General features: G+C 59.9%; 1 protein-coding gene across 7 annotated transcripts in view; it reads left to right on the top strand.

The window, feature by feature from the left end:
* Positions 1–12,198, top strand: part of LINGO1 (leucine rich repeat and Ig domain containing 1) — a 161,217-nt gene that overhangs the window by 135,288 nt on the left and 13,731 nt on the right. Inside the window, exon 1 of one of the 7 annotated variants that reach the window (XM_037734933.1) lies at positions 1,541–1,613. The exons of 4 other annotated variants lie outside the window; for them this stretch is intronic. In XM_037734933.1, the coding sequence (XP_037590861.1) occupies positions 1,593–1,613 (21 nt within the window). In that variant the 5' untranslated portion in view covers positions 1,541–1,592. Of the gene's footprint in view, positions 1–1,540; positions 1,614–2,971; positions 3,577–9,133; positions 9,381–12,198 lie in introns of those variants that run through there. 2 more of the 7 variants (XM_017518603.2, XM_037734934.1) reach the window with 2 other exon arrangements.

Raw genomic sequence — 12,198 nt, 5'->3', positions numbered from 1 at the left:
TCTTATCCCTTCCTCCTGTGTTCCCTGGCAAACCCATCCCCACTTTGCCACTTTGCTGTGAGCACTCAGGCTGGCTTGCTCCAGCTGCCGGCTCCTGCTGTATTGGGACTTGCTGAGTTCTCAACCTGCGGCCAGGGTCTGCTGTGTGCCCACCCGTGAGACACGCAGTCTCAGACCTGCTCTTGGGAGCTCCTAGTCTGAGGTCAGAGGGAAAAGATGAGGGCCCTGCCTCTAAGGTCATTTCAGTCTGGGGCAAGTAGGCAGGAATAGAAGAAATGGGTCTTGGTTAGGTTTTCAAGCACAGGCAGAAACCACGAGGGCTGTTTGAAGCACGCCATGAGGGTGGTCCCCTGAGCACGAAGGCCTGGGGTGCAGGGGACATTCTTCAGCTGGAGCTCCTCGACATGGTCCCCTGGTTGTGCCAGAGAAGACTCGGACTGGGCCATGCCGATGTGTCACATTCTCCATGGCCCTGGGACCTCTGAGAGGGCTCTGCTGGGGACCACCACACCCCACAGGAGAGGAGAAAGGTATCCTCCTCCACAGCTCATGCAGAGGTATCTGACTGGGTGGGGACCCAGTGACACACCCTCCTTTCCTGAAGTCTCTGGGTGACAATGTCAGGGGCCCATACTCTCACGAGGCCCAAGCTAGGCCCTCAAAAATGACTCGGATGCCATTGACAGCGGAGAACGGAGGCCCAGGGGCCCTTCCTTCCAGACACAGCTCTGTGGCCATCCCTGCTGTCCCCGAGGCGCGGAGGGATCATTGTGCGGCCAGAGTACCCCACCCCAGGACCCCGGCTTCCTCAGGCGGCACCTGGGGGTTGGGAAGTAGAAGCAGTGGGCTCACCCCCATTTCTCCGCCGAGATCACTGAGGCAGGGAGCAGGTGAGTCGGGGGCGGAGAGATGTGGTGGCCGCGCCTTGCCTGCGTCAGTCACCGCACCAGGAATAGCCCTCGCCCCCGCCCCCGCCCCCCAGCGGGTCTGCGCGCCCGCCGGGTGCCTGGCGGAGCCTTTACGCAGGAGCCAGCGAACGTCTATTCCTGTCGGGCTGGTGGGAGGAGGCGGCGCGGGAGGGCGGGAGCACGGGTAGCTCGCAAACAGCCGGGGTTGGGGGCTGGGGAGTCTGGGGAGGGGGTCCAGGCAGCGGAGAGTTGAGGGGCCGGGAGCCGCCTGCGCTGGGCTCTGTGAGCGAGGGGACCCCTGTGCTCGCCTCCCCGCCTCCCCTCCCACCTGTAAGTCCCTCTGCGGAGCCTGCCCCCTGCTGGTCCACTCAGCCCTAGAAGGCGTGTTCAATTCCCTTTCCTTGCCTTTGGGGGCTGTGTGACCATGGGCAGGGCCTGGAACCTCTCTGGGCCTGGGCTTTTCTCCCTCTGTCACAGGAGACAATAGTGCCGCCCCCCCCCCCCCAGTGTTGCTGGAGGGTGAACGTAGAGTTCACAGCAGAGCATAGCACGGACACCTGCTCGGAGGGGGCTCTAGCTAGGCCTAAGATGAGGATGGGCATAGACACAGGAGACAGGAGAAAGTGCTCCAGGCGGGACTGTCCAGAGCAACGGTGCGCCAGAGAGGCCGAGAAGTGCCCAGAAATGGCGCAGCTGGAACGGAAGGTCTGTGCAAGCCTTTGGGCTGTGTGTGAGGCTGGACAGCGGAGAAGCAAGGTGCTGCTGGGGGTGGGGAGAGGACCCTCCGTGGCTGCCAGGCATCTCTGCAGTGATATCGGGCAGGCTCCCTGGGAGAGGGGTGGCACTGGAAGTGGGATTCCAGGGTCTGCCCCAGAATCGGTGAGGCTTTGGGCTAGATCCTCTCCTCCCCAGTTGCCTCAGTTGCCCCTGTGGACTCAAGGTATCAGCATTCACGTGCTAACGGGGTGTTCGCAGCAGTGGAGAAGGGATGGCTGTGCCGGGTGCTGTCAGCGTGGATGGTTATTCTGATAAAACTGGCTTGGTGTTAAAGGGCGTCTGGCTTCAAGGAGGTACAGGGAGAAGGTGAGGTCCTGAGGGTGGTGACCTACTCGGCAGGCTTTGCCGAGACATCCCTGCTGGCCTAGTCTCTGTAGCTGCGGGTCAAGGAGGATCTGGATCTCCGAGGAGAGGTCCCATTAGTTGGGCCCATCCGAAGTTGTGGGGCCGAGGACCCCCGGGACCGTTCCGGAGGAGGATGGGGAACAGTCAAGCCCAGGCGGCGGCTCCGCGCTGCCCTCTGCTGGCCGCTGGGTGCAGCGCCTCCGGACAGCGCGGGCCAGAGAGGCCGGCCGCCCCCTGCTGGGCAGGAAGCCAGGCTGGGCGGGGACCCCCGCCGTGGGGAGGTACTCGGGACCCCGCTCCTGGGTAGAGCCGCCGGGCCAGCGCCGCTTCCTCGCCGTCCCCTGGACCTTCCCGTTCTACCTGCCTCGCCCTCCCGCTGCCAGGATGCGGGTGTTCCAGGCTCGCGGACTTTCCGAGAGGAGGGGACGGGGCCAGGCGGGGGGCTCCCGGTCAGCATCCCCCTGCCGTCCTCCAAACAACCCTGTTCGGGTGGGGGGCCCTGTCTATCCTCCGGTGTGTGTTCGTCCACAGCCCAGTTTACACGTGTAAACATACTCGCGCGCTCACATGCACACGTATGTGGCCACACAAAGTCACACACAACGGTGTGCGCGCACACACCAGGGAGGACCGCACGCCGGACTCCCCGGGACCGGCTGGCCCGGGACTCGCCCGGAGCCCCGGACCCGGAGGGGCGCGGCCGTGTGCGGAGCTGGAGCGCCTGGCTGCTGGCCCCTCGCCTGCGCCCCCCCACTGGTTTCGCTGCGCCTCCTGAGTGCAGGGCAGCCGGCTGGGGCGCCCCTCGCTCTCCGCCCCCTCCGCTGAAAGGAGACGAGCCCCCCCCAACCAGGTTTTGCGGCCGCGCCTTCTCCTCCCCCGCCCGGCTCCCGCCGCTCGCACGCTCCCTCCTCCCTCGGTCCCTCCTCCCTCCGCGGCTCGCTCCTGGCGCTCCCTCCCCGCGCCGCTGCAGAGCGCGGAGCCCGAGCGGGAGCCGGCGCGGGAGCCGGAGCGGGCGGCGGGCGACAGCGCAGGCGGCGGCGGCGGTGGGTCCCGGTCCCGGCCCCGGAGGGCGCGGAGTCCCCACCCGCGCCGCTCCGGCCCCTCTCCCGACGCGGGGCGCCGAGCAGCATGCGCGGTCGCTGCCCGCCGGCCCCGGCCCCGCGGCGGAGCGCCCCCGGCCTCGACCCCGGCCCCAGCGGCAGAGGCGGCGGCGGCGGCTCCGGGCCGGCCCGGGGCGCAGAACCAGGCTCGCCGATCCCGCGTCGCGCGTCCTGAGTGCGCCTGCCCCTCCGCACGCCGGGCCGCGGCCTCCCACCTCCCCACTCCAGAGCCCCGGCCCCGGCCCCGGCTCGGCTCCCGCCCGCGCGGGGCGGACAGACAGACGGCCAGCCCCGCGAGGGCGCACGGACTGCCGGGCGGAGGTGTCAGAGGAGGAGGAGGAGACGGAGGAGGGGGCTGGGCAGGGGCTGGGGCCGGGCCGGGCCGGCGGGAGAGACATGCGATTGGTGACCGAGCCGAGCGGACCGAAGGCGCGCCCGAGATGCAGGTGAGCCTGGCGGCCGCGGCCAAACCCCAAACAGGCAGCCCCGCGGCAAGCGCCCCTGGGGACTGCCGTCGGCCCTGGTTGCGCCCTCCTGGGGTTGCAGGGTACCCCGGTGCCACCCAGACCTCCTTTGGGGGTCACAGGCCTGATTTCCCCTCCAGCCTCAGAAATGAAAATTCTTCCTTTCCCACACCCCTCCCTCCAACCCTAACAAATTCCGGGTTTGTAAGCTGAGAGCCTGGAGCTGGGGAGGGGCCCTCCACGGGTGTCCCAGTACTGCTCTTCCCTTCCTGTCCCCCCTCCCGTTCTGAGCATTGGTCCCTCTAGAGGGTAAGTCCCCTGCTCAGCCCTGGGTGGGTACCTCCCTTCGTGGACCCCAGGTGCCCCCACCAGCGCCAGACACTCCCTAGCTGGTGGACACAGGTCAGGGACTGGGTTTCTCCACAAGCTGCAGCCTGGATGGCAGCTCCCCCGACACACAAGCATCGCCCTTTCCAGCTCCTGCCCTGTGAAAAGGAGATGGGGAGTAGGGAGAATGGAGGAGAGGAAGTTGGGGACCAGGAGAACCGGGAACCCTTTAGGGGCCTCTCCTTTGTCTGCCTTCAGCGCGGGCTCTCACCTCCTCCTGCCCCACTTTTCATTCTAAGGCAGAGCGGGTGGGAGGTGGGAACCAGCTGAGAAGAGGGAGGTGAGGAGGGAGCCTCCTGCTCCCCCTCACGCCCTTTTCAGGGTGGGCTGTGGGCTCTCTGCTCTCAAGGCATGCCAGGAGATGTGTCCCTCCCGGCGGATCCCACTTTGAGGAGGAGGGGTGGGGCCAGGCCAGTGGGCAGCCCCCTCCCGGTTCCTGCTAGGGTCGCAGCCCAGCCTGGTCCAGCCCAGCTGTGCCGACACCTCCTCTTTGTTCTCAGAGGCCTTGGGGTTGGGGTGGGGGAGAAGGGGCGCCTGGGAGGATGGGAACAGCTCTGTCCCGAGGGTGGGGGGTGGGAGTGCAGGAGGCCCTGAGCCAGTGGGGGCTGTGGTATCTGGACAGCCCCTTCCTGCTCCCCCAGCCCTCCCTCAGTCCTCTGCTTGGCTTGGGCAGCCAGAGGGCGCATAGCCCAGCCTGGCCGGCGACTCTGGGCTCAACTCTGCTGGTCATTATGCCAGCGATTTCAGCACCAGCACCTCCCATTCCCAGGGAGCAATGAGCCGGGGCACCTAGGCGGCAGAGAGCCTGGGGAGTCCCCAGATCCAGTGCAGAGTGTCAGTGAGGAGAAGATGGCCAGCTGCTCCCAGACCCTTTGTCCTTGTGTAAGCCAGGAAGGAGCTCGAAATCCTCACACCTCCAGGAAGGCACTAGCAGCAGGTCTACTGGGACAGCATGCCTGCCCTTCCTGCTTTCTACCCGTGGCCTGAGGTGGGAGGGAGGGTACAGGGTGACATGGAGAGACCAAGACCTCCTTGGAACCGTGCTGAAAGAGGGCACAGACTCAGATCCAGGCTCCCAGCAGCACCCAGCTGCCCCTCCTGGAAGGGGCTTCGTGAAGGCGGGCACTAAGGTGGGGACTGGCCCCTGCCCCCCTCTGCCAATTTAAGTGTGAGCCCCTGGGGAGGGCTTGGTTAAAGCTGCAGTCTTCCCCAGGGTCTGGAGTTAGAGTGGGAACCAGCTTTTAGGGGGATGGGCATGTGCTCGAAGCCAAGTTCCCATGGCCTGCGGGCTGAGGGGCCATGTGTGACTGGGAGGGAGTGGAGAGAGTACTTACTCTACCCCGGTCCTCTTTCATCTGGGTGTATCTTCATCCTCCGTCCTCTGGCCATCCGTTTTTCCTATACTGGGTATTGCTTTCTAAAACCCAGACTCCCAGAGGGATACCTCCCCCACCCCACCCCACAAAAAGCAACCTCGTGTGGAGGTGGGTGGTGGCTCTGCATGGAGCCGGTCGGGGTCCCTGGTGCCAGTGATGGCTCCTGTGTGGTGCTGGTCCCCAGGCGCCTGCGGAAGCAGGTATCTGGGGGAGCACAGTTGGGGTTGGGTGTGTTTCTTTTGGGAGGTGAGGCAGCGCAGGCATTCGTGCAGGGTCCCACAGAAGCATGAGGCCGCGTGTCGCGTGTCGGGTGGAGGGTAGAGGAAGTGGAGCCAGGGAAGGACCAGGGAGGGGAGGCAGTAGGTGTGGTGGTCTCAGACTCAGGGCCTTAGTTTGCCAGCCAGAGTGTCTTGGGCTCACTGTCCTGCGTGTGGCACTCTGTGGAAGTGGCCTCCCAGCCCCCGGGGTTAGCCTCTGACGGCTTTCTGTTCTGCTTCCTCCGGTTCCTCCACGTATCCCCCCATCCTCACCTGGCTTAGCCCTGCATCCCCTCACAAGAGTCCCTCTCCTCTCCTTCTCCTGACCCCCTCCTCCAGGAAGCCTCTGTGACTGCTTCAAGTCACTCAGCCCTCTTCTATAGGAACTCACAGCATAGAGCCACACTTGTTTGCGGGGAATGTGGTAGCAGCCCATTCACGCATGCATTTGTTCTGCACATCATAGCCAAGCTGCCTGCTCGGCTCTGGGCTAAGCGTGGTCTGCCGTGAACACCCCAGACAATCCTAGTACCCTTCCTTTGGCCCTCATACGTGGCCCCTGGGATGGGACAGACCCTTGGAGGTACCAGGGAGTAACTCTTGGCTAGCCACAAGGAATATCTGTGCATGAATGCGCAGAGCTAGGTGATGTCAAAGGTGCTTCAGGCAGCAGTTGGAAAGAGACTAACCGGGTACTCAGTAGCCCACATGGATCAGAGAAGGGTGGATTTCTCCCTGGAGGTCGAGGTTGTTAGAGATGCTTTAGGAAGACGGGGAGACTGGCTGAGTCCTAGGGAAGTAGCAGACTTTGCAGAGACACAGAAAGCAGGGGACTCCAGAATCGGGGAAGTTTCTTTGAAGAAAGGGTATGAGAAGGCAAGTTCATTTCGCAATACATGTGAAGCATTCTTGATGCTGCTCTTTGTTTAGTTGTGGAATGAATGAATGAACGAATATCCCTGGGTACTGTGGGCTCAGTAGAGCTGTGCTGACAACAGTCTACTTGTGTGTGTTCCGTTTCTTCAATGTTATTTCATAGTGAAGTTGTTAAGAGTGTAGATCCTGGAGCCAGTGTAGACCCTGGACTCAAGTCTCAACTCCACCACTGCCCAGCTCTGTGACTTTGGGCAGGTTACTTAATCTCTCTGGGCCTGTCTCTTATCCATAAAGTGAGGGTAACAACAGCACCCACCTCAAGGGAAGACGTGACAATTAAGTGTGCTAACATAAGCAAAACATTTAGAACAGTGCCTGGTAATGTTAGGAAGTGCTAGGTACCCTTACTAAGTGCTAGCTACTCATAGTTTACATCAGCGATACGCTCATGATCTTATCCTTGTAGGTGGTAGGTGCAGAGGTTTGATTTTATACCTGGGAAAGCAGAGCCAGCGAGGTGGAGTGACTTGCTCTGAATCCCCAGCTTGCAAGTCTGGGGTTCAGAGTAGAGAACGTGTTCTTCCTGGCCTCTGGCCTGGGGCTCTTACTCACTGACTCAGGCCTAGCCTGTTAATGAATGGAGGCATTTAGTATTAATAATCACAGTAGCAGTAATAATACCGTAATGAACACTGTGGTCCTACTGCACCCAAACACGGCACTCAGTAATGATGTACCTTTTCCCCTGTGCCCCGTACACCCCTTCCTTTCACCTCTTTTTCAATGACTACCGTAAATTATGTATTTAACAATCCCTTGCCTCTTTAAAATTATACATTTAAAAATATATAAGTAGTTTGGTTTTAATTATTTTTGAACTTTATAAAAAAGAGCACGAACCACATGCAGTCCTCTGGAATTTGCTTTTTTCTTCATCACATTTAAGCTTCATCCATGTTGTTGCAAATAATAGTAGATGCAGCTCATTTTCACTGATGTATAATGTTCTGCCATGTGATCATCAAAGTGTTATTTTACATCCTCCTTACCAATGGATGTTTAGGTCATTTCCATGTTTTGCTCTTACAAACAATGCTTCCAAGAACCTGCTCATCCCATCTCTGAGACAACGCGCAGTGTCTTTGGGGCACGCAGCTAGGAGTGGAATTGCTGGCCTGTAGCGCATCTTTGCATTCAGCCTTACTAGGATATTTGCCAAAGTGTTTTCCAAATTGGTTAGACCAGCTCGTCGTCCCCCCAGCAGGAGATGATGAGTGTTCCCATTGCACCCATCCTGATCAACACTCGATATTGTCAGGGACCTTGACTTTTACTGATTGAATGAATGTAAGGTAGTATTTCGTGGTGGCCTTGATTTGCATTTCTGGAATTCGGGGTTTCTGGCGTATGAAATGGGGGTTGAGATGGGCAGCAGCCAGTGTGTGCTGGTGCTCACTAAGCAGTCATCTCATCAGCACCTGTTCCCCCCGTTGTGGGGATGCTGCCCTACCCTCCTTGAAGTCTGGGTTGGATACGAGCAATCAGGGAGGACTCCATAAGCAAGTGGGATGAAGGTGGAGCAAGAAGGGCTTCAGTCCCTGCACGTTTAGTGCAAACAAACAACAGCAAATTCCAGGAACCCCAGGGGCTTTGTGTTCACCCCAGGATGGGAAGGCGTGGTCCTAGCTTAGGAGGTGGAGGGAGCCTGTGTTTCATTATTTAGGATCCCCCACCTCCTGCACAGCCCCCCCTGTGCACCTGGCACTGGCAAGCACTTAATAAGAGTCTGGTGACCCAGGGAATGGACACTGGATGAGGCAAATATGTGCTTGCTCCTCCTCCGTTCTCACTTCCTTGGGGAGTCCTCTCTGATGGCTCTTGCTCATGGATCGAATGAGGGGTGGCTGAGCAAGATGACTCTGGGGCCTTGCAGGGCCCCCACCCGCGAGGCCCTCCAGACTCCTACTGGCCCGGAGGGGCTGAGAAGCCGCGTGCTGGCAGGCTAATTTGGAGCAGCTCCCTCTGCCAGCCTGGTGCACCACCGACTGATTCCACGCTGCGTTTCCCGCCTGGGCCTGGGCCCCTGGAGCTGGTTAAAGACGAGCACCGGGGCTGGCGGAATAATTATGCCTATTTCATGTGACACCCAAATTGATTGCCGCCAGGGTGACATTACCAGGGCATTGTTCCTCGTCTCCAACCTCTTATTACATGTTATTAGGGTGTGTGGTATGTGTGTTTTTCTATTTTTTCCCATTTCGGGGAATTAATCTCTCTCTGCCACCTCCTCTGCTTCCTTCTGCGGAGAACCTGCTCTCGGCTCTGGGAGGGGGTAGGGGCCTGGCCAGCCTGCTTCTTCTACCTGGCCCAGTGCAGGGCTGCAGATGCAGGTGGTGTTGGCAGGGGGAGCTGGCCATCTCAAGTCCCTTTACTTAGGTGCAACACAGGGGCATCTCAGAGCTGAGAGGGGCTACTGAGGTGTAGCTCCCAGCAGAGGAGGCCTCCTGCAGTCGCCTTGCTCCATGGCCTCAGCTGGCATGTCTCCCATGAAGGGCTGCTCACTTACTCCTCAGGCAGCTCTTCTGTCCTGAGCCATATAATCCAATGTCCCTCTAATGTCCCATCGGGTTCCCCACACGGGCTGAACGGCCTCCCCTGGGAGCTCACCATGGGTACTGGCTCCGCTCTCCAGGCCTGCAGCGGACCTTTGCAGCCTCTGCCTTGAAACGCTCCTTAGAGATCCACAGGGGTGCCCGTTCTCCCCCAAGCCTGGGCTTCTTATGAACAGGCAGCTTGGTGGTGGCATCGTTGTGCCTGAACAGGACACACCTCCTGTATGTGCCTGGCTAGAGGCTCCATCACCTCCTGGGTACTGGGCTCAGTTTACCAGGTTGGTAAAATGGACTCCAGCAATGGCACGGCCAGGATTCATTTGAGCAGAGAGGGATTTGAACCACCAGGGCTGGGAGGGAGGCAAGTGTTTTTTTTTTTTTTTTGCAGTCTGCCTGTCCGTGTTACACAGAACCGATTGGACCTTGGTTTGTGATGTTTTAGAGGGTTATTTTTCAATCTTTTCCCCTTTCGTGGCAGAATCACCCAAACTCACCTGTCCGACTCAGCCCCGCCCGGGGTGGCCATGTGACCCTTGCATGGTGTGGGGGAGAGAAGGTGGCGGTGGTTGGGAAGCTGGACCCCTTCCCAGGCCCTAGCCCGGAGATGCAGTGGGGCCTTGGGCAAGGCCCTGATGCTCCTGGGCCTGTTTCTTCATCTGTGTGAGGGTCTCGAAGGGCGTTATGCCTTTGGAGCCAGACAAGCGCAGGACTTCGGGCGGGTGAACCAACAGCTCAGAGCAGTGAAGCGGGTGTGTAACATGGTGAGGGTTGGTGGGGACATTCAGCAAAGCACTTAGTACACTTGCTGCGTAGAAACGTCTCTTCCATTCCCTTCCCTCTCCCTGCACTCTCCGCCCCAGCAGTGACGGAGGTGTGAAGCCTGCCATCCGGCTTCCCAGTGAGGAATTTGTGGTCCCTGGAGGTAAAGTCACTTGCCCAAGATCACACAGCTCAGCAGGCCCTTGCACCTGAGTCCGAGGAAGCAGTAGAGGAGGGGGCAGGACCGCCCGGGGTCTGCCTGCCTCAGGCCCATGCCCAGCTCTGCCACTCATCACTGTGGGACTTTGGGCGAGGTGCGTCACCTCTCGGCACCTCAGTTCTCTGATCCGTGAAATGGGGATCATACCGACCTCTTAGGGTGGTTATGGAGCTCAAACAGCTTCGTGCCTGGTGCATAGCCAGTCCTATGTCAGTATTAGCTTTTTTAAAAAAAGGCGCCATAGGGGAGTGATGAAGAGCCCGGGCTCCGGAGCCACCGCGCTGGGGCTCAAACCGTGAACGCGACCTGAGCCCGTTATAGAGCACCTTTATGCTTCTGTGTTTTCCATCTGCAAAACTGGGACCGTGGCAGCACTTAATGGGGCGGTGTGGGACTCAGTGAGTGTTTATATGTGAAGTGCCTGAAACCATGCCTGGCACGCCAAAGGCCACCCCTGATGGTTTTACCAATCACCATTCTCATCGCCATTCTGTCTAGCTCTCTGGCTAACCCCAAATCCACACGTCTCAGCCTCTCGCTGCCAGCCTGCGGTCTGTGAGGCTGTGACACCCCCACCCCCAGCACAAGGCCTCTGGCTCTCCCAGGTGGGGACTGGCTGGTGCCCAGGCCTGAGCCGTTCCCAAGTAGAGAGGCCCTGAGGGCTGGGGCTGCAGAGAGGGGTACCCCGGGAGCCCCAGGAAGGTGTGAGAGGACGACTGGGGATGAGGCAAGCGTGTTCCAAGGGGCCACTGGCCTGGGCAGGGGATGGCGCTGGGGGCCATGAGGGACACCTTCCTGTCCCCAAGAGCCTGGGCTGGCATCTCAAGACATGAAAAGGGGGATATAGGGTATAGGACTGGGTTGTCCTTGGGCCCCCTCAGGTCACCACAAATAGGCACTTGCCTGCCTCTCTTCAGCTCTGGGACAGCTCCCATCCGAGTGGGGGTACTGTCCGCTTAGGGGGGCCCAGCATGGGCAACTTGTGCCAGGGGCAGGAAGGGCACAGAGTGGTCCAGGACTCCCCCGAGGTCACACAGCAGGGCAGGGTGCACTGGCCAGAGCCCGGGCCTCGGCCTTTTGCTCACCCAGAATGGGCTCCTGTGGGCCCGGCCCGGCTCGCACTCCTCTCCACCAAGGCTGCCACTCCTGGAGGGCAGAGCCTATATATAGAAGCCGTTAAACACCAAGATGCTGCGACAATTAAAATTCATAATTTATCCCTCAAATAGCCTGGGGTTGCGCGCTGGCCAGAAGGCTGGCAGCTCTCGAGATGGCTGTACCCCTGGTGAGGTGGGCAGGGGCATCCCTCCCTTCAGTGCAGAGCGGCTGAGTGCTGGCCCAGGGTGACCCGGGAGTCCAGGACAGGCAGGCAGGCAGCCACACCATGCCCAGTCACACCTCCAGCAGGCGTTCAGGCCAGTGAGCACGTGTGGGAGATGGTGGAGCTTCCCAGGGTGCACCTGAGTGATGGGGCTGGGAACCCCTGGCACCTGGGAGTGGGGGAGGGGGTGCAGCCAGCACACACATGCACACACACACACACACCCCACACGGACACACACACAGAGGCCACACACACACACACACAGAGGCCCCACACACACACGCACAGGCCACTCACACACACACATCCCACTCACACACACATACACAGAGGCCACTCACACACACAGATACACAGAGGCCACACACGCAGACACACCACACATACACAGGCCACTCACACACACACCACGCTCACACACACACACACACACGGGTACTCACACAGACACATACCACACTCACACAGGCCACTCACACACACATCACGCTCACACACACACACAGGCCACTCACAGACACACAGACATACACACATACACAGGCCACTCACAGACACACAGACACACACCACACACACAGGCCACTTACACACACAGAGGCCACTCACAGACACACCACGCACACACATATACAGGCCACTCACACACACACAGACACATACCATACACACACACATAGACACATCACACACACACACAGGCCACTCACACAGACACACCACACACACACAGGCCACTCACACAGACACACACCATACACACACACACACACACACACACCACACAGACACA

The sequence above is a fragment of the Cebus imitator genome, unplaced genomic scaffold (assembly GCF_001604975.1).
Source record: "Cebus imitator isolate Cc_AM_T3 unplaced genomic scaffold, Cebus_imitator-1.0 Scaffold689, whole genome shotgun sequence".
Taxonomy (NCBI): domain Eukaryota; kingdom Metazoa; phylum Chordata; class Mammalia; order Primates; family Cebidae; genus Cebus; species Cebus imitator.
Note: the sequence above shows the minus strand (reverse complement) of the source record. Positions and strands in the feature narration are given on the sequence as shown.